This window comes from Cydia pomonella, unplaced genomic scaffold (assembly GCF_033807575.1).
Source record: "Cydia pomonella isolate Wapato2018A unplaced genomic scaffold, ilCydPomo1 PGA_scaffold_58, whole genome shotgun sequence".
In the NCBI taxonomy this organism is placed as follows: Eukaryota; Metazoa; Arthropoda; class Insecta; order Lepidoptera; family Tortricidae; genus Cydia; species Cydia pomonella.
The window spans coordinates 61623-84953 of NW_026907891.1; the positions used below are offsets into that span (position 1 = coordinate 61623).

At 41.8% G+C, this 23331-nt stretch overlaps 1 protein-coding gene across 1 annotated transcript; it reads left to right on the forward strand.

Moving 5' to 3' along the window:
* Positions 1-21281: 21281 nt before the first annotated feature.
* LOC133534117 (uncharacterized) lies at positions 21282-22669 on the forward strand. Its single transcript, XM_061873206.1, has one exon. The coding sequence runs from the start codon at positions 21497-21499 to the stop codon at positions 22622-22624; it is 1128 nt and encodes a 375-aa protein (XP_061729190.1). The 5' UTR covers positions 21282-21496; the 3' UTR covers positions 22625-22669.
* The last annotated feature ends 662 nt before the right edge of the window (positions 22670-23331 follow it).

A 23331-nucleotide genomic window follows, 5' to 3' on the forward strand; every position in this document is an offset into this window, starting at 1 on the left:
AAACTACACGGGAAGTCCGTCTACTCGCCGAATTTTTAAAAATACTATTTTTTTTGCTTAATTAATGATTAAAATGATCTGTCACTATAGCTTAATTATTATATATGAAATTCTTCATCGTATGTGATTACAAGCGGTCACGTAAGTGAATAATTAACGGAGCTAGAATACTCCAATGTAAAAAATAAATAAAGTATGCCGGTCTTGCCCACAGTCACCTTATTTTATATTACTAATATGTACATAACTACAATACAGATTCAATAACTAACTATACCATTAAGTGTCAAGTAAGATGTCTAACTAAAGTAATCGAAATATTCTTCAACAGAGTAAAAACATTCTTGAATGAGCCAGTTCTGTCTAATGTCATCATGTAGGCGATTAAAAATGTCAATGGACTTACAGTAAACGTTATTGCTGTACAATTGTGTCTTACGGCCAGGACCAGCAAGGCGATTTGGGTACCTTGTAGGAAAGTTGCATATGTCTTTGAATTTTTTGAAGAGTTCTGGGTGATTCTTGACGAATAAGCAAACTTCATATATATAAATACATGGCACAGTCAATAAATTCAGGTCCCTAAATAGCGGCCTACAAGATGTTAAGACGTCTACGTTACAGATCGCCCTGACGCACTGTTTTTGTGCTAAAAGTGCGCGTCTTGCATGGCTTGAATTTCCCCAGAGGAGAACGCCGTATCTGAGCAGTGAGCAAACATAGCCATGATAAGCCTGTATTGCGGTCTGCTTAGTGCTAATCTTACCCAATTTCCAAAGTGCATAAGCAAACGAGTTAATTCTACTGCATAATTTATTAATATGCTCACCCCAAGAACATTTGTCATCTAAGCAAATACCTAGAAACATTGTTTGACTTGATTCCGCTATCATCTGATCGGCGAAAGTTACAGTTAGTTGTTGTTTTTTGCCATTTCTGTTTATAAACTGAACAAATGTGGTTTTCGATATATTTACTTGAAGATTGTTCCTATGCAACCAGTTTATTACATCAGCGATTGTTTTATTTATGTCACTATTGTAGGTTTTATCATCACTACATGGTATGACGACCGACAGGTCGTCCGCAAAGAGTATGCATTCAAAATTAATCGCATTCGGTAGGTCATTGATGTACAGTAAAAAGAGCAGAGGACCCAGGATACTCCCCTGCGGTACGCCGACCTTGTTTACTCTCGTGGAAGACCTGAAAGCCTCAATGGTGTTGACAGAGTTAATTTGAGATATTTCCACAAATTGAGTCCTCGAGCGTAAATAATCTCGGAGCCATTCACTAACTACACCTCTGATACCGTAGAGCTCGCATTTAGCCAGGAGTGTCTCGTGGCACACAAAATCAAAAGCTCGAGTCATGTCGAAGAATATTGTTGTTACTGGCAAGCTCTGGTTCAAGTAACCTAAAATCTTGTTTGTCGGTGTAAAGGCAGCTAGTGAGGTTGATTTGCCTTTTTGGAATCCAAATTGTTCCGATTTCAATACATTAAACTTATTTAAAAATGTCAATAGACGTTCGTGAAACGCCTTCTCAAATATTTTCGAGATAATATTCATATTCATATTCATATTATTTATTCACAATATTTATAATATTACATGTCATAATAAGAAATAATAATAATAATTCGTATATAAGTGTACATTCGTAAAAGATCAACAACTAATAACTAACTAAAGCTCAACATTCAAAAATTCGTCATAACTGTAGAATGTGTGTTCGAGAAGCCAAGCCTTCAGTCTAGCCTTAAAACATTGCAGCGACGGTGACGAGGTGACTGTCTCCGGTAACCTGTTGTAAACAGTTGGACCCATTATGTGGGTCACCTTATTAGACCTTGCAAGTCTACGTTTTACCGGGACAAGTTGTTTAGGGTTACGCAGCGTGCGGGCAGAGTCGGCGCGTTTTTTATATAGAGTCAGGTTGGTATACACGTAAATAGCGACTTGTTGTATCACTATTGACGGCAAAGTCAATATACCTAGTTCTCTAAAATACGCTTTCGCGGAGGTATCCTGGCTAACCTGTGCCACGCACCGCACGGCTCTTTTTTGAAGACGGAAAACGCGCTGCCAGTCCGCGGCGCGCCCCCATATCTCCGCGCCATACTGCAGCACCGAATGAATTGTCGCAAAGTAGCAACTTCGTACGACATGCCGTGGTACGACCCGCGCCAGGCGGCGAAGGGCAAAACATGCACCACCCAGTTTACCACACAACTGGTCGATATGGGTCATCCAGATTAACTTACGGTCTATTTGAAACCCTAAGAAAGTAGTGAACTCAACCTGCTCCACTTTGATGCCGTCAGCTTGGATCTGAAGTGCCCTTGGCGTCCGACCTCCAACGTGAAAGTGCAAAAAGTGCGTTTTGGAAAGGTTAAGCGCCAAACCATTCGACTTAAACCACTTAGATAGCTGATCCGCAGCATCATTGAGGCGTGTCTCCAAGCTGTCTATATTTGGTGCTGATATAATGCCAGCGACGTCATCCGCGTACATTAAAATGTCGGCGGATGTTATCGCTTCGGGAAGATCGTTTAGTAATAATGAAAAAATAATATTAGACACTGACGAGCCTTGGGCGACACCCATGGATGTAGCCAACGGATCTGACCTGACTTGACCCCCGTCCCCTACCACGACTTGAGATCTGCCCCGGAGAATGTCAGTGAAGAGGCCGTGCGCATTGCCACATATACCATAGTGCAGTAGTTTTGCGCCAATTACGCCGTGATCTGCCACGTCAAACGCCTTGGAAAGGTCACAGCAAAGCATTGCAACCTGCTGTTTCCCCTCCAACGCGTCGAAGATTTTGCGCACAGCCTCGCGCGCTAAGTCGGTCGTACAGCGTCCTGATCTGTATGCGTATTGTCGATCGGATAATGCGTTTGTTGCATCGAGGAACGCTGTTAACCGAGAGCATAATCCGTTCTCCAACACTTTAGCGATGCAGGGTATAATAGAGACTGGCCTGTACCCATCAATATTCTCTCTTTTCCCTTTGCCCTTAAAGAGTGGAGAGATCTTACTAACCTTCAGAGGGTTGGGGTAGGATCCTTCTTTAAGGCATGTGTTGTACAAATGCGTTAGGGCGGGTGTGACGGTATGAACAATAGAAAGTAATAAATCCATCGATATGTCGTAAATATCTTTCGTAGACTTGTGTGGAATACGCGTCGCGATTATATTGTGAACCTCTTTGACGGTGAAAGGGGTGAGCCTAATGGAGCGGTCCGCAGGTGCGCGCGCTGCGCTCAGCTGGTGGCGCACGCGGTCAAGGTCGGCGCGAGGCGCACCACAAGCTAATGCAGCGCGTACAAATCTGGTGTTCATGGAGTCGGCTACCTCTTTTTTTTGAACTACATTTTACACCTTCTGGACTTTCCACTACATCTGTAAAATCAACGACGAGACGTCTTGTTTTCCCTCTCTCTTTATTAACGACCTCCCACATTGTTTTGGACGAATTTTGAGTCATAGACATTTTTTGACAGTAGAAACGCGTTTTGCACTGTTGCAATTCATAGTTATACCTAATTTTTAAACTGTTAATGCGATTTTTTAACTCAAGATTCGTAGGAAATTTACGTTCTAAATAAATGCACTCAAACAATAATGATTTGATATTTAAAATATCCTGAGTTACCCACGATTCGCTATTTTTAGAGCCACACCTTCTTTTTAAGGGAAAGCATAAGTTGTTTTTTTTCTGATAAAATACTACTTAATTGAGTTGATAGTGATTCAGCAATATTATCGGCCAAAAAATCTCTCCAATCTATGCTTTCCATCGCCAAGATGAAGTTAACACAATTTACTCCAGAGTAATCTCTGGTTACGCGAGTTTGTGACATAGTACTTTTACTCCTACTTGAAAGTTCTAGACGCACAGCATAATGATCCCCGAGGTTAGTTACGACGGGGGATGCTGTCACTAAGCCTGCATCTACATTAGTATAGGCATGATCAAGTGCGGTACATGAGTGAGCGCTTATTCGAGTGGGAAACGTTATTTCATTCCTACAATCGTGCGACATCAATAAATCCTCTAAATATCTCAGATCTGCTGTTTTGTCCCCAATACAGTTAATGTTCATATCGCCTACAATAACGAAGGGTTGACTGAACGCATTGGCCTTCTCGAGCACACACTCAAGGTGGGTCAAAAAGTCTTTGGTTGGAATTAAATTAGTTCGGTACAAACATATTACAATAAGATTAAACTCTAACAAATGAACAGCTGATAATTCACAAAACAATTCCTTTGATAGGTCAACAAATTCAGGTACATTGACGGCTTTGATGTTATCTTTAACGTATATACACAACCCACCGTGAATAGATTGCTTCCGACAAAAAGAAGAAACCAAAAGGTATTTGTTCAAGTTAATGCACTTAAGATTTTCATTAGATAACCAATGTTCAGTAACGGCTAACACGTCACATTTTAAGTCAGTACCTAATAACACTTCCAACTTATCTGTTTTGTTGTTGAGCGATTGCACGTTTTGATGGCATACAATAATCCGCATACTTGATGCATCCTGTGTGTGTGTAGTAGTCGCACGCGCAGCCGCGCAGTCACTGAGCTGCTGTCTCGGGTCGTTCGGTGGTGGGGCCCCGCTCGGAGCGGGGACGGACTCGAAACCAGTCGGTAAAACCGTATGCCGTTCGGCCACGAAGTCGGCGATTTTAACAGCTCGTATATGCTTTCGGGAAATCCGATTATGAAAACAGCATGCCGTTCGGTTTTTATGTTTCTTTTCTCGACAGTATACTCCGTCGACTTATGAATTTTATTTAGAAAAGTCAAAATTTGCTCGGTAGTGGTATCTGGCTGGAAGTTCCAGGCTTGAATATATTTAAATCGCTCTGCAGATTGCAAATTATTGTCTATATTGCCAACTCCAATAACAACAGCCGATTTAAATTTCCGTGTTTTACGTCGAGGTACTTGCCATTTTCCGGCATTTTCGTCTTCTTCAATCTCAGGTGACTGGTCGCTGGCAGATCGCGATGTCAGCGGTGTACTATCATTGATCGTCGCTAATTCAGGTTGTTTTAGTGGCCCCACATCTAGTAGCGCCTTCACCGGTACAGGTGCTGCGGTCTGCTTTTGTGCGGGTGCAGTGGGTGGTATTGTTGTTCTTTTCGCACTCATTGCCGGCGCTATCGGTTTTTGTGGTGGCTGATGCTTGTTGTTAATAGTTGTCCTGCTTGCACGTTCAGCTGCTCTTCGGGTACGGTCGGTGACAGTCGTAGAAGTTATTGTCATGCTCTTTCTACTCGCTGTAGTTGCCGATAAGTCTTCGCCATTTTTGTCCGCTGCCGCACACATCGACATGCTGGATATATCAACACTCGTTAAAAATTGTTCAAGTACCTCCTTTTGGCTTTCGATGAGCTTTTGTTGAACACGAATCTTCTTATTTTGTTCCAAAATTAGGGATGTTTGCACTGCAATTTTTTCAGCTAACGAATTCAACTTTCTTTTTGCTTCGTCTAGTACACTTTTACAGTCGGTTTTGGCCATTTTACTGGGCTATCCAATTTAAATGCCCAAGAGCTTTTTTAACACGTTTTATTTGTAGCGCACACACACACACACACTCTAATAGGTACTAGCGAAATGGGTCGGTAGTTTTCTACGCATTCTTTGCTACCTTTTTTGTGAAGCGGCTTAACAAGAGAAAGTTTTAAAGGCTCCGGGAATACTCCACTAGTGAATGACAAATTTACTAGGTAGCTTATGACTGTAGCAATACTTTGTTTACACCATTTTAATATTTTAGTTTGAATTTCATCATAGCCTACTGAGTTAGTAGGGTTTAGAGTGTCAATAAATTTGCGGATTTCATATTCATCTGTCGGTGATAACAACATATTAGCATTATTACAATTGATTAGTGAGATGTCAGGCTTTGGTTCATGATTATTATTTACATTAGTCAGATTTATACAAAAGTCATTAAAGGTATTTGCAATGTCAGTTGGATTTGAAATAGAATCACCTTCGACGACCAGTTTCTCAATGTTTGTCCCACCTACGTTGTTAGTGGTTATGTTTTTAATTACATCCCATGTTGCCTTACAAATGTTCTTGGATCTATGTATATGTTTAATATTCGCAGGTTTTTGAGCTTGATTTATGCAACGCTTGAGAAGTTTAGAGTAATTATATTTCGTCACTTCATTTTTCAGATATAATTTTATATTAACCATGTAGTTTCCCTATTGTACAGATAGCATCGCACACATTTAAGAGTAACTATTTTGATTAAAACTGGGAAAACCAACATCCGCCCACTTCCGCTTACTGGTTACCTGCGTGCGGCGACCGCTGCGCTCTTCATTCTTTATTTGTGCGTGGTAGCGTCCACACCTCGGTCTAGTTGCCGAACACTTCGGCACAAGACCACATTTTTTATAACGATCTTCGTTGCCTATGCCTACTATGGTATTAGCTGTGAGATTTCATTGAATTCGTTGTGCAATATACATATATTTGTTTTTATAATCGTTGTGCAATCCTTCAACTTGAAGGACATACATACATCCTGGAGGTTAGTCGAGAACTAACACGATGGAAAAAATCATCCTGGAGGTTGGTCGTGAACCAACACGAAGGAAAGTCTGTTCGTATTTCGAACACCGATTTCGCCCGGGGGTTGGTCGTGAACCAACACGAAGGTATAAGATCGGATAACGCACAACGAAACAAAGGAATAAATCATCCTGGGGGTTGGTAGTGAACCAACACGAAGGAAAGTCTGTTCGTATTTCGAACACCGATTTCGCCCGGCGCGGCGATTGGTCGTGAACCAAAAGATCGGATAATGCACAACGCACAACGAAACAAAGGGCCTAGACATTCATATTGGTGCATTTTTCATATTACCCATATATTTTGTGGGAAATTTATTGCCTTAAAAATGGGAATAATGTTGTGTTATAAAGCCGAGGGAGGCTTTCTTTTTATTTGGTTTTAGATGGCCCAACACTTAAAATATATCCAAATTTTACTCACACCTAACCCATAGTGCGGTATTAAATGAAAAAAGAAGTATGAATCCCCGCCCATAGGTTGAATGTAAATCAACAAGCGACTCACAAATGTTGTATTTAACACAATAGTACATTGTTTTTATACTACACTACCCACAAAAATATAATATTAATACATTGGGTAGGTATAACTTGTCTCTAAAAGTGGGAATTGCTACGTGTACCTACATCACGTCACAGTATTATTTAAAGTATATTCTTTCTGACGTACAATATTTAAACTCTTATATGTTATAAAAGACGTGTAGTGAATTTGAAAGCAATTTCTAAACTTAATCTTGATAAAATATCTTGTTAATATGTATAGTGGTGCCCTGAGAGTGCTTACATTTTGGTGTCGATTTTTAAATGATTATGATATGCAGAAACATTCATAAATCGAACTATAAATATATGGCTACGTACGTCAATAATGTTATGGGCGATAAAACTTGAAACAGCTTTGGTTTACTCCTATATTAAATCGCATAAAAAAAGAGTCAACCAAATGAATACTTATATAAAAATATACCTATTTATAATATCAGCTTTAAGAATCTTTATTTCTCAGAATAAGATATAACAAAACTTGATAATAAATGAGTAATTGTCCTGGTCGCTCATAGGCGATGCCAGTAAGTACTTATTATCTGTTTGAAAATTAGATTTTTTCTTAAAGTTATATTGGATAATTAATTCAATTGAATCATTAAATTATAATAAGTACACTTACTTCAATTGAATTAGAGGAAAACGAGTTTTTTCATCACAATTTACTAGAACAATTTGCAAGAACTCAGTGTCAAGTCAAGCACCACTAGAGTACCATCCATCTGATTTAATCAGAAAGCGGTTTTCTCTTCATTTTGGCGAGTTGCACTTATTAATAAATTTTGTTCGCATCTCTCACAGATATTGAGTGTTTATTTTTATGATTGTAAATAATCGGTAACTAGGTAAATACCTATTCATATATTTATTTAATTGTATTAAAACAACAAGACGATTACCCTCTGATTATCCTTTAAAGGATTACCCATCAGATTACTACTTAAATAACTAAGTTATCAAATAGGTAATAGAAATCGTATAAAATTAATAAATTAATGTATGGTTCAACTCTCATGTGTCGGTAGCGGTACTCTTTCAGCCATCATTAATGCGATGGTACTATGCAATACGTTCACTAGACTTAAAACACTTGAAATATATGTACATATACATTTAGTATCATAATTAATATAGTCATTCATAAAATTAAGACCGAATCACTAAATATAATATTTGTTTTGTAAACTCACAATACAACCACAGTAGCAATACAGCAAATACATTTTCTATTTTATTATGTCAGTTCTATAAGTGTATTTTTTTAAATACATTATAAAAATATACAACATTACGTCTCAGTCTTTCGTTACCGACAGAGCGAATATTTGGATAAAATAAAAATAGAGGGCATTTGAGATTTGATGCTTAATACCTGAAATACTGTGGATTGTTATTGTTATCGTGGTTGATTGCTGTGCTAGTTTAGTTTGCGCTGAGAGAATAGCAGCTACAGCACCGATATTTGTGCAAATATGGTCAAACGTGTCATGCTGTCATTAATATTTAAAAAAAAAAAAAGTTCATCTTATTTATCTTTATTCAAATGAAAAGACTTACTGATCATGTTTGTTGTACGCTGACTTTACCTACTCAGGTTTAACTGGTTATTATTAACTAATGTTCAATAGCGAGAGAGTGGACTGTAATTCGAAAAAGGGGGGCGATAGGGAATGAAATTTAGGGGCCGGTTGAGCAAGAAAGTTGTGAGATATTAAGATTAGAATGTTAAATTAAAACTAAAATGTGAAATAGTGTAGGGCGAAGTTACCTTTCAGTCCGGGAGTTGTGGGGCTGAATCGTTGGTCGCCGTTGAAGACCGCTGGTGGTGATTCTGGCTGTCCTTGTCGCCAGCTAGAAGTAAGCTCAGAACCGTTACCTTGAGTCGTCCAACTTAGACCTCGGATTTTCCACTTCGCGGATGTGCCTGGTGTCCTTCGTCCACACAACACTGAGTCTAAATGCTAGAGACGTGATTGGCAGTAGTGCTTTCAATAAGTTGCGAAAATTAGCGAGAACGACGAAATACGATGTTAACTAGTGGTAGGTTGATGACACACTGACGTGTCTATGACAGAGCAATATTCAAATTCCAACTGTGAGCTGATGTTGCCACAGTAAATACGAGAAAATCTTATAGAATACAAGGCCAAAGCTGGACATTCCGCCCACCAAAATGCATTTGTATTTTGACTAAGCGAAAAGAACAGTAAAAGTGAAACAAGTGCGATAATATTAAAGCTAAACGAAGAAGGGACGACACAAATGTAGTGCATTAAAGCGACTACGCAGGTAGTGGACACAGCTTGACCACAGGCCGTTTGTACAACCCTGTGGCAGTGCGCACAGTAACCACACGACAGATCCCGTCAGATCCGGGGTGTGTGTCGATAATGCGACCCAGGGGCCACTTCATTGGGCTCGTCTGCTCGTTTACAACGAGCACAAGTGTGCCAACTTGGACGTTAGGGTGTCTGTCGTGCCACTTCATCCGCTGCTGGAGAGTATGCATATACTCCTTCGACCATTTGTTCCAGAAGTCCTGGTGCATCTTCTGAAGCAACTTCCAGCGTTGGAGAGGGCTAACCCGAACGTCTGAGAAGTCTTCCTCAGGTACGACCGATAGGGGTTCCGTGGTGAGGAAATGACCCGGTGTCAAGGCCGACAGGTCGTTGGGGTCGGTGCTGAGAGGAGTTAGTGGCCTTGAGTTGAGTAAAGCCTCGACTTGGGCCAAGATCGTCGAGAACTCCTCGTATGTCAACCTTTGGTTCCCGACGACACGCGACAAGTGTGTTTTAACGGCCTTAATTCCAGCTTCAGCGAGTCCTGAAAAGTGTGGGCTACCCGGCGGGTTGAACTCGAAGTTGATTGTATGGTGTGCGGCAGCATCCTTCACTAAGCGTTGCAGGATGTTGTTCGCACCGACAAAATTTTTACCTTGGTCAGACACTAACCGGCTGCACCGACCACGACGAGCGACGAAACGCCGAAGTGCGGCGAGAAAAGCATCCGAGGACAACTCGGTGACGAGCTCGGTATGAATGGCCTTTGTTGCGGTACAGACAAAGACGCAAATATAACCTTTGTACGTCTTGTTACCACGTCCGCGACCGAGAGCGATGTCGAAAGGCCCACCAAAGTCAACCGCTGCGCTCGAGAAAGCCTTCAGCTGGGATATTCGATACGATGGTAAGTCGCCCATGAATGGCGCAGGAGCACCCGGTGGCCGAACCCGAAAGCACTTCATGCACTTCGATACGACTGCATAAATAGCCCGTTTCGGACACATAACCCAGAAATGTTGCGCTAGCAAGTTATGAAGTGTTTGGATGCCTGGATGCATGAACCGCTTATGATAATCATCAATAAGAAGGAAGGTCAGCCGATTGTCGCGAGGTAGAAGCAAAGGATGCTTCACGTCGAAGTCGAGAGAAGCTCGCGACAGGCGACCGCCCACCCTCAAGAGACCCGCGTCATCCACGAATGGGGACAGTTTTCTGAACGCTTTTGGGAGAGAGTTCGAATGATTTTTCAAAATGATTTCGATTTTCTGAGCGAAGCTGCGCTGCTGCACGAAACGTACAAGAACCATGAGTGCCTGCTTTATTTCGAAAGATGTTAAAGGACCGTGTAACAACTTCCCGGACGTTTTTCGGTTCTTCGTGTTGTTCGCGAAGCGGCAACAATACGCTAAAACACGTTGAAGTGTTCTTAACGACGAAAACTTCTCCAGTAGGTTGTCGATTAATGCATTGTCATTGGACACTACGAGGACTGTAATCTTTTGCTCATCATGGAGAACGTCCCTATCTGGCATCAGCACTGACTTAGGCCAGCTCTCAGTGGGGTGCCTGAGCCAATCAGGCCCGTTCCACCAGCAAGTTTGGTTGACTAAATCTTGGGGAAGCAAACCACGCGATCCGCAGTCGGCTGGATTGTCAGTGGTTCTGACATGATGCCAAGAATCGGGAGGAATAACGTCTTGGATATGACTCACACGGTTGGCCACGAACGTTTTCCACCTGGACGGACACGACTTAATCCAGGTCAACGTCACACTTGAGTCCGACCATGCAAAGATTCTGTCTACCGAGTGGAAAGGCTTCAAAGCCTCCACGACTGAAGCCATCAAGTCAGACAGCAGAACCGCTGCGAGCAATTCGAGACGCGGCACTGACAATTTACGTAATGGCGCGACCTTGGACTTAGCACACACGAGCTGTACGTCGACGTCACCCTCCTCAGTTACTGTACGGCAGTAGATTACGGCACAGAAGCCACGTTCTGACGCGTCACAAAATCCGTGGAGATGTAGCACGTCGAATTTCCCGACTAAACGGCGTGGCACAGCTACAGCACTCAGCGACGAGAGTTGAGTTTTGAATTCCTGCCATTCCAGCCTGATGCTTTCCGGGACATCTCCATCCCAGGAAACGCCCGAAACCCAAAGCAATTGCATCAGATACTTGGCGAGAAATGTTACAGGCGAGAGGAAACCTAATGGATCGAAGATTCTAGCTATCTCCGACAGAATGGTGCGCTTGGTGCACCGACCGTTAGGAGCAGCGGCGACACGAAACCGGAAAGAATCTGATTGAGGTTGCCATAGCAAGCCCAATATCTTTAGAGAAATATCAGTCATTTCTTCGAAATGTTTAAAGTCTTCCGAGTACAGATCAGAAGACGGAAGACTCTCCAAGAACTCACTACTATTGGAGGTCCACTTCCTGAGGTGGAAACCCCCCGACGACAATATTTTCGTAAGGTCCGCCTGAAGCGAACGCGCCTGCTCGACAGAATCCGCTCCGGTGACGACGTCGTCGACGTAGATGTCACGAGCGAGAACAGTTGAACCACTTGGGTATGCGGCTGCAGAATCACTGGCAAGTTGAGCCATTGTACGAAGAGCTTGGAATGGCGCAGCAGAAACCCCGTAGGTTACCGTTTTAAGACGGTAGTCGCGCACAGGACCGACAGCAGAAGGGCGCCACAAAATGCGCTGAAATTCAGCGTCTTCATCAGAGACCAGGATCTGCCTGTACATCTGTTTCACGTCACCTGTGAAGACGACGGCATGCCAGCGAAAACGTGTGAGCAGATCGAAGATGTTGGTCTGAAGCTTGGGCCCAGCGAGAAGAGTAGCGTTCAAAGACACCTCGTTGGCGTCCTTAGCGCTTGCGTCGAAAACCACGCGAAGAGGAGTGGTGACGGAATCGCGCAGAATTCCATGGTGAGGTATGTAATAGAAGTGGCCTTCACTTGTGGAAGGAGGTTCCACTTCTTCCAAGTGACCACGAGCCTCATAGTCATCCATAAATTCCACATACGCCCTTTTGAACTCGGGGTTGGAGTTCAACTTGCGTTCCAACGACGTGAACCGCTTGAGAGCAATTTCACGCGAATTGAGGAAGGTAGGTTTGTTCGCGGGATCGACAAATGGTAGTGGAACTACGAACCTGCCTTCTTCATTGCGATAGTATTTTTCAAGAAAATAGTCCTCGCAGCGTTGGTCCTCCTCAGATACGAAAGGTTTAGTCGGAGAACTAACGTTTTCTAATTCCCAAAATTTTTTTATAGAATCATCAAGCGACAAAATCTGCGAAGGACTCGACACGAAAAAACAATGATTTTTATTGTTACGATACGATACGAGAGCGCTTGTTGTGAGCTGACTCCCGTCACACTCACCCATAACGACCCATCCATAGATGGTTTTCAACAGAGTAGGCTGTCCAGGCTCCCCGCGCCGTATACCGGGCAACAACGACGAAACGAAGACCTGTGCGTTAAGTAACAGGTCCACCGGCGCCGGACGGGCGAAACCAGGATCAGCCAGCGATAAATTCCTGATGTGCGACCACCCCGACGAATCGACAGGTTGAGGAGGTTGGTCGGCACATACCGGCGACAAAACGAAAGCTTCGAGTTTAGTACTCAGTGAAGAGGGTTCATTTCCCATTGGCTTGACCTCACATGATAGTGCGCCAAATGTTTGATATGGCGAATTGCCAATGCCAAACACAGTGTGTTGTCCAGAAGTTTCAAACCCTAGCATTTCTGCACAGGATTTTGACATGAAATTGCATGCACTAGCACCATCCAAGAGCGCCCGCACTGGGCGGAAGACACCAGAACTGTCCCGAATTAACACCTGGGCAGTAGCGAAGAAGATTGTATTATCTCCCGCCATAGCAGCTAAAACTGTGTTATTAGTACTACTACTCATGCCATTGCTAGACGGTGCAGTGGCAATCTCTGTGCCCGTGGGAGCTTCCACACTCTTTGTGAAATGCAATAAGTTGTGGTGCGAGCGATTACACACACTACAGCGAGAAGCTCGACAAGTTTTCACCCTATGTGCATTTGAGAAACATAAAATACACAAACCCTTCTCCTTAACAAAATTAAACCGGCCATCATTATTGAGATTTATAAACTTGTTACATTTATCGAGACTATGTTGACCCGAACAAAAAACACAACTTGGTGTTGATGTAGTCGAAACGACAAGGGCCGTTTTGTTTTTGGTTAACGGTTTAACATTCTGAACTTGAGGCCTAACACTAACACTGGAGTTTTCCAAAGCCCTGCTCCGCTTTTCAATAAAGTTTTTTAATTCCTCAAACTTTGGAACTTCAGTATTGGAAGCGAGTTGTAACTCAAATGCTTCTCGGGTAGCGACATCTAACTTTGCCCAAAGCAAATAATATAACATAAAATTCTTGTCGGGGAGGTTAAATTTTGACAAAATAGTTAAATTCTCATTAAAAGTTCTAAAAACCCTTTCCAAATCTATTTTGGTTTTGACTGGCTCACAATTTAGCAGTTTTTCATAGTACATGACAGCAATTTGCCTCTTCCTATCATAATAGTTGGACAGTGTTTCATATGCACTGCTGTAATTGTCACCTGACAACGGAAAACTTTTTATTAAATCATGTGCGGAACCCTGAACGCTTGATAGAAGGTAGTGCAATTTCTCCACATTACTAATATTGCTCCGACTATGTATAAGGGAATCAAAAAGCTCCTTAAAAGACACCCAACTTTCCAGTTTCCCATCAAAAGGCGTAATCGATATTTTTGGAAGCTTAGCTAAATTATTCTCAAGCGTTAAAGATTTCACTTCAGGCTTATCACTTATTTCACTTCTAGCCATTTGTCTCAACCTACATTTTACGGATTTTAGCTTACTTTCAAATTCCTTGGTGACTTCATACTCCTCCACACGTTTTTCAGGTTTCAGTGGACGTAAAATCCGTAGTTGTGCTTTGTGAAAGTCCTTTTCTATATCCTTAATGTCTGATTCATCATACCCTTTCAAGTCGGAACCCTCAATATTTTCCAACCGAAAAATGGCGTAACCTCGCGCGACATGGAACATGTCTACTGTCGCGGGATCCGTGTCACTATCACCATGTACACTCATATTGTTTTAAGTGCAATTAAAAACACTAAAACGGCGAAAAACTCAAACTTAATTGCAAAATTAATTCAATAACAACGAAGTACTACTGACTGACACTAGTGACATTGACAGTTGACGTTAACCCTTGACAACTATGAGAATGTTGCCAGCAATATTAACCACGACTGAACGAATGATTTACTAAAAGCACTACTACACGGCCACCAACTTTCTTGCTTACCCTCGACTTTTTTATAAGTGTACCCTAAATTTTGAATTAAACAAATGATATGACCAAACAAATTTGAATAAGCAACAAACAACGAGAAACGAAAAACCAAAGGTCACTTTTCAAATTATGCGGATCGAAGGCCAAAATGTTCAATAGCGAGAGAGTGGACTGTAATTCGAAAAAGGGGGGCGATAGGGAATGAAATTTAGGGGCCGGTTGAGCAAGAAAGTTGTGAGATATTAAGATTAGAATGTTAAATTAAAACTAAAATGTGAAATAGTGTAGGGCGAAGTTACCTTTCAGTCCGGGAGTTGTGGGGCTGAATCGTTGGTCGCCGTTGAAGACCGCTGGTGGTGATTCTGGCTGTCCTTGTCGCCAGCTAGAAGTAAGCTCAGAACCGTTACCTTGAGTCGTCCAACTTAGACCTCGGATTTTCCACTTCGCGGATGTGCCTGGTGTCCTTCGTCCACACAACACTGAGTCTAAATGCTAGAGACGTGATTGGCAGTAGTGCTTTCAATAAGTTGCGAAAATTAGCGAGAACGACGAAATACGATGTTAACTAGTGGTAGGTTGATGACACACTGACGTGTCTATGACAGAGCAATATTCAAATTCCAACTGTGAGCTGATGTTGCCACAGTAAATACGAGAAAATCTTATAGAATACAAGGCCAAAGCTGGACAACTAAGCACCGTAATACGAGTAGCTCGAATATACATAAGGTATATAAAATTAATTTATAAATATATTCCGATGTCATTAATGGGCCTTGGCCCTTGCCCTATTTTATTGTATGCAATATGAGCGCAATAATAAACATTTGAATTTGGGTATATTCTAATCTTATATAAGAAATAACTTCGAAAGTTGAGTAGTAGTTATAGTAGCCTTATAAATTTATTTTTTCATAACTTAACCGAAAGCATATGGAATTATGCACATTCATATATTTCTTATATTTCAAGAACATGATGGATTTTTACATTTGATAATATCCGAAGTATATTTCTTCTTGAATAGATCAGAGATTTTAACGAATTTCAATGACGTTAGACACGTTTTGGAGAAAAGTAAAATAAAAAACTATTATTTTTAAGTTAAAAATCTTAAAACGCGCTAGGCCGCGTAAGTCTTTGTAGGCCGTTGTATCACTATTCGTTCAGCAGGAGCTGCTGTAAGCCAACTTGCGTGTGCATGAGCCTAATAACTGAATTTTCTCATTGTCGCCAGCTGCTCAGTGAACACAGCGTATCCCACCCTGTCTGGAGGTAATGCTGGGTTGTATCGTTAACATAAATTAGGTCTTATTTTAGTTATTACTCTTAGACGAGTCTAAAGTTGATATCAATAGTAGTACCGCCTGTCTTCTTTAATTCCGTATCGCAGACAAGGACCGCTAGTGAACTTTCACACATTCATAAAAGGACGTTTTATGAATTAATTCTACTTTTTGTAATCGAATTAAACTAAATGTAAAGTAGACCACAAAGTGTATAGAATCTTAGTGAATTATATTTCAGTGTGAACAACAAATTGAAACGTGATTATTAGGCTTTGTTTTGATATCCTAATAGGCGTGATACAATATATATATATATCATGTGTATATACCTAATATGTACTTTTTATTTTCAACCTACATACCTAAACTTTCTTTATGCTTTTAAACAAGGCTTTATAACTCAATTGGCACAGTATACTTGTGTATAGTACACATGTTATGTCCTGAACTTGGTCTGCAGTCTACGCAGGTGGGCTACTCTGCGCAGGTGGGATACAGCGATAATAACTTCAATTACTTGATGGCTTAAAACACAACCCGTTAGACAGTTGTTCGCTAAAGCATTGATTTAATTTTGGTTCAGTTTAATTTACCATACTTCTGGATTTCTTTAGCAGTCAATTAAAATAGTATCATGTGTTTTCATGAAAAAGGATCATCAGATTGTTTTCTTTTATTACAGAATTGGTTAAAGTTAAACGACTGCTGAAATACGGTTTTAAATCATATAACTCAAAACATCAAAATATGGTACATTTGGGACACTAACTTAATACAACTTATCAAAATAAATCCCTAGAAATTGAAAATAAATAAATTCAGATCAAAATAAATCCCTAGCACCTGATAATAAATAAATTCTTGCTATTAACTTATATAATCTAATAATTTGAAATATTAAACTATAATAATTATTTATAAGTTTTTAATTGTTTTTCCACCCATTTGTGTTTATTATAATAACTGTTTAAATATCACCTTGATTTTGAAACGTGAACTATATTATATCTCATACCAAGGATACTAACTGCAAATACAGTAGGTCAGATAAAAAAAAAAAAAAAAGAAATACAAAACATTTCGGGTTATCACCATGGTTAACATTAACAAATAAATTTCACCCGAATGACTTATTTTACTTCGGACTAAGATAGATATATGTTTTTAGTGTCTCACTATGATGTTTTTTAATAATATATTTCTAATGTTAGTACGGTGTATACGTAACGTACAGTAATTAAAATAAAAATCCTGCGGTCATTGGCATGGCATAATATACATTGAGAAGTTTTTTTTTTTCTATGTGGTGTGTGGAGTTAGGAGGAACGTCTTAACTTAAACTAGGCACTCAGACAGCCAAAGCTTTTGTCTTATTTCAACCAAAACTTATATCTCTAAACATCTACATGGTTAATATAAAATTATATCTGAAAAATGAAGTGACGAAATATAATTGATGATCAAACGAACTTCTTGAAGTGAAGTTCGATCGATATTATATGAGTCACTTCATTTGAAGATATAATATAAGGTCCCACCCACCCTAGAACCCTGATATAAGTTTTGGTTCTTGCCTTCTCTAAAAATAATGAAGAGCGCAGCGGTCGCCGCCCGCAGGTAACCAGTAAGCGGAAGTGGGCGGATGTTGGTTTTCACAGTTTTAATCAAAATAGTTACTTTTAAATGTGTGCGATGCTATCTGTACAATAGGGAAACTACATGGTTAATATAAAATTATATCTTCAAATGAAGTGACTCATATAATATCGATCGAACTTCACTTCAAGAAGTTCGTTTGATCATCAATTATTAATTTAATTTTACTTGGCAAAACGCTTGCATGGTTTTTTGGTGTTCTGTAATAGCTGAAGCGCAGTCTTCTTGGGGTCACGTGACGGACGTCATAACTGTCACACGTATGTGTCGTTCGCTCCGTAATATTTGCCTAAAAATCCGGTAATAAGTTGGTTTATAAACATATTCATATTCATATTCATATTCATATATTTATTCATAATAATTCATATTATATGTCACAATATTATTTAAAATTAATTATTTACAAAACATGATTTGTAACATTTTACATAATAATAAAAAAATAAAATTAATATTAAATCTAAGTTTTTAGGTACTTGTTTTGTACTCTAAAAACTCATTAAAGCTATAAAAAGTGTGCTCGATAAGCCATTTTTTCAGTTGCATTTTAAAATTAATTAATGACGGCGCATTCGTGACATGACCCGGCAGTCGGTTGTACACAGTCGGCCCCATCACGTGCGTTAGTTTCGCTGACTTAGCTAACCTATGCTGAACACCCAAGAGTTTGTGGGCGTTCCGCAAGTTACGACCGTGGACGTCAGCTCCTCTCGCGTATTCATTAAGGTGACATCGCACATAGACGGCCACTTGGTATATCACCATGGAGGGCAGCGTGAGTATCTGGAGGTCCTTGAAGAGCGGTTTTGCAGATGTACTTTGTCCTACCTGCACAATCGCTCGGATAGCTCTTTTTTGCACTCGGAAGACACGCTCCCATTCGGCAGCGCGGCCCCACAGCTCCACGCCGTATTGGAGGATCGAGTGCACAGTGGCAAAATAGCAAGACCTTACCACATCCCTGGACACCACCCTTGCCAGGCGTCGCAATGCGAAGCAAGCACTTGCCAGTTTGTTACAAACTTTAATAGTGTGTGCTCCCCACTGGAGGCCCCTATCAAGTTCAATAACCAGAAATGCGGTGTTTTGGACCTGACCTACTTTGACACGGTCCACGAGTACGATTAACTCCCTAGGATCTTTTCCCCCAAGTTGGAAATGCAGGAAATGGGTCTTTTTTAGGTTTAGTACTAAGCCGTTCACACTAAAATACTGCGACACCTGACTAGCAACTTCATTTAGGCGCTGCTCGAGTTCATCTATATTAGCTGCCGATACTACAACAGCGACGTCATCGGCATACATATAAGCTTCTCCTGCTGTTATTGCTTTCGGGAGGTCATTCAGAAGCAGCGAGAAAAGTATATTCGATACCGACGACCCTTGCGGAACTCCCATTGCCGTCGATATCGGCTCCGATCTCACTGTACCTCCGTCAGCAACCACTGCCTGGGACCTACCATGAAGCATATCTGTTAGGAGTGCGTGAGCTTTACCTCTTATGCCATAGTGTCGCAGTTTGATAGAGAGCACGCTGTGGTCGGCAACATCAAACGCCTTCGACAGGTCGCAGCACAACAAAGCGACCTGTTGGCCCTGTTCGCGAGCGCCCACAATACATCGCACCAGCTCGCGCGTCATCGCGCAAGTCGAGTGGCCCGCGCGGTAGGCATACTGTCGTGCAGACAGAGCCTCGGTAGCCGTAAGAAACTCTGTTAATCGCGAGCAGAGGCCATTTTCGAACACCTTAGCCACCGCTGGTATTATGGAGACGGGTCTGTATCCATCAATGTCTTCTCTTTTCCCTTTTCCCTTAAACACAGGAGAAATTTTACTAGTTTTAAGGGAGGAGGGATAAACTCCTTCGGAAATGCATTGATTATACAGATCCGCCAGCACAGGTGACAGGGGAGCGGCAGCGGTATATATGAGGTCCATAGAAATGCCGTATAGATCTTTAGTAGCTTTGTGTGGGATGTTTTTGGTGATTATTCGATATACCTCATCTGCGGAGAACGGACGGAGGAGCAGGCCACAATCGGCTGGCGCGCTGGCAAGGCTCAGCGCGGCGCGCACCTGCGGCAGGTCTGCGCTCGGCGCACCACATGCCGCCGCCGCGGACGCAAAACGTCGGTTCACGGCATTCGCAGCATCCTGTTTCGACGCGAACCTGGTCCCGTCTGAGTCTACGACAACATCAAAAAAATCTGCCAGAGGCCGTGAGGTTCTGCCTCGTTCTTTATTTACAATTTGCCACATGGATTTGGAGGCACTTTGGCTCTTTTTTATAGTATTTTTATAATGGTCGTATTTAGTCTGCCTAACGAGCTCGTTATACTTCTTATGTGTATTATCGATTATTTGTTTAAGGCTTTCATTATTTGGAAATACATTGCCAATTTTAATAATGTCAAATAAAAATAGTTTTAAATTAAAAATGTCATCTGATACCCAGGAGTGATTCTTACGATTATACAATTTAAATGGAAAACAAATGTCAAAGTGATATTTAATAATATTTATAGTGGATGACGCCATCTGCGCAGCCGTGCGTCCACGGCGATTCCACAAATCATTCCAGTTTATACTGTATAATGCTTCTATGAAGGCAGCTCGGTTGGCATGAGTAAATGCGCGCGCCAGCCGCGCCGGTGCCGGTGGCGGGCGAGCCTGGTACACCACCTCACAGCGCACCGCGAGATGGTCACCAATGTTTGTGGTCACAGGAGACGCATGCGTTACACCGGGCTGGCAGTTAGTATATACATGGTCTAAACACGTGGCCGATTGGTTGCTAATCCTAGTATAAAAATCTACGATACATCGAAAGTTATATACAGCTAGTAAATCAGTCAAATTATTTTTTGTAGAGTAATCATTCAAAAAATCAATATTCATGTCACCTACAATAATGCAATCTTTATCGTAGTCCGCGATCTTAGCGAGCACACTTTCTAAGCGAGTCATAAATTCATTAGCGGTTATAACATTTGTTCTATAAATACACACAACAATTAGATTTAAGTCTAGTAATTCTATCGCGGATATTTCGCAATAAAGTTCGTTTGACAGTTGCTGTATGTCTCTTATTTCGACCGCCTTGACGGAATTTTTAACAAAAATGCACGAACCACCGTGAATGGCCTGTTTTCTACAAAAATGCGATATTAAACAATAACCATCTAAATGGATGCATGCAATTTTATCGTCCGTCAGCCAATGCTCCGTAAAAGCCAATATGTCACTACACTTTAGGTCAGTCTTCAATAGCACTTCCAACCTCTCCGTTTTATTGTTAAGAGATTGGACGTTTTGTTGACAAATCACAATCTTACGTGTTAACGGTGCGTCATTCGTTACATTGCAAGTGGTAGCAGGCAGCGTGCGCGCGTCCTCATCGTGTGGCGGCGGAGCGCGGACTGGGAGCGAGTCCCCGCCACTGGCGGGGGCGAGCGAGAAACCAGTCTGTGAATCGTATGTAAACGCAAACTATGTAAAATTTAATAGCGACTATCCGTTAGAACCAGAAAATAATAGTGTTTAGTGCGTTAACGTTACCGTGTAGTTGGAAATCACAGTGTAAAATTGAAGTGTAGTCGCCTAACCGGACGTCCATTGCGCGGGTCAGCTAACCGGCTGTCAACGAATCAGCTGTGAGAGTCTGCGCGCGCGCATTGGAAGTGGGTCAGTGACTACCACTACAAATTACACCTTATCGCCAACACATTAAACACAATTTACAATGGCAGACTGTGCTGGGTGTTTTAACAAGATAACCGATGGGAGATTTTTAAACTGCCATAACTGCCGAAAATCATACTGTCTCCACTGTACTAACTACACTGAGGAATTCCTTAAGTTTATGGGACCCGTGCAAAGGTGTTCATGGAAGTGTGTTGAGTGCAAAAGTGCCGAACCTAAGTCGGATAACACAAATACGCCAGTGCGCGGCGTCAGTGACAATGTAAACATGCATAGGGGAGCCGCACGCCCTCGCGGGGCAGTGTCCAACGAGCTTGACAACTCGGTCATGGAAGTGTCTTTCACGGACAACCAGTACCTGAACGACACCACTAGGCTCGACACGACTGGGGCCTCCGACATTCAACAGTTGGTAGCCGAACTTCGTTTGTTCCGGGAAGAAATGCGGGCGATGAGCCAACATATCCAGGCTCTTCGCGTAACGGTAGCCACCCTGACAACAAAAATTGACGCATGTGATGGGCGCGTCGACAGACTATGTACCCGTGTTGAAGCTCTGGAGAATAATACCACAAGTCTTAGTGTCGACAAAAACACGGAGGCTCTACTGGCGGACACCGTAGCCCAGTTAAGATTAGAGTTAAACGATCGTGACCAGGATATGTTACTCAACGATATCGAGTTATCTAATGTACCGGAACAAAGTGGGGAAAATACGTTGCATATAGTATCTACCTTGGGCCAGAAGCTCGGAGTTACGCTGTCGGAACATGACATCGTCGATGCGACTCGCGTAGGGCGGGCGCCGCGAACAGACGAGGGCACCCAGGGCCAGCCGGCCCGCCCGCGGCTGCTGGTGGTGCGGTTGGCGCGCCGCGCCGTGCGTGACCGGCTGCTGCAGGTCGCGCGGGTACGTCGCGGCGCGACTACGGAGGGCACAGGCCTGCCGGGCCCCGACTGCCGCTTCTACGTCAACGAGCGGCTCACTTTTGTCAATCGACGGCTGTTCCAGAAGGCGAGGCAGCTCAAGGAATACTACGGCTGGCGATATGTATGGACCCGCGATGGTAGGATTTACGTGCGTCAACGTCCCGGTACGGAATCACCGCGACATCGAATTCGAACGGAGCTAGATTTGAGCCGTGTTTTACACACACTTGATATTTGATTTTATCCTATATGATTTTATCTTAGTGTTATCTTTTATTTTAGATGATAAAACATATTGTTATACGTTACATACGGCTTTTAATAGTAAAGTAAACAAGCTATACCGCTATTTGATTTGCTATTTGTTACTTTTGTCGGTTTTCAACATATTTATTTTGTTCCGTAGAGGAACAGATTAGTATTAATTAATTTCTATATATATATTTGAATAGGTATTTTTTGTACGTACAAAGCAACACAATTAAGAAAGAATACATTTCTCGTGTTATGTGGCGGCATCTTTTGAGATGACAACTAACAAGATCTCAAAGCCCTGTCACGCCACCTAGTGAAGTAAAAGACACAACTTCGCCTGCGATTTACGCTAGTGCACGCCGTCGTTGCACTCCGTTAAAATAAATCAAAATTTCGAGTTCCTCGCTGCAGAGTTAAGTGCAAACCAGACAAGAAAGTGACTTTCTACCCAGTGCGTCTATGGAATGTATGTAGCTGTCGAAAGAGCACAGGATTATCCAAATTAGCCAAAATCATCACGTGGCCATCACCAACAGGAGCTGCTGGATCACGTAAGTTGTAAATGCTCAAATCCGCCGCTACATATATTATTTTGATCCGTTCGATCCGGATCTTTCTTTCTCTGGTTGTGTTGCTTTTGTAATTTGCGGTATTACGTACCCAATTTTTCATTTAGACACGTGTATAGTT

Coding starts and splice junctions, on each gene's coding strand:
- LOC133534117 (XM_061873206.1), top strand. CDS start 21,497: ATGGCAGACTGTGCTGGGTGTTTTAACAAGATAACCGATGGGAGATTT.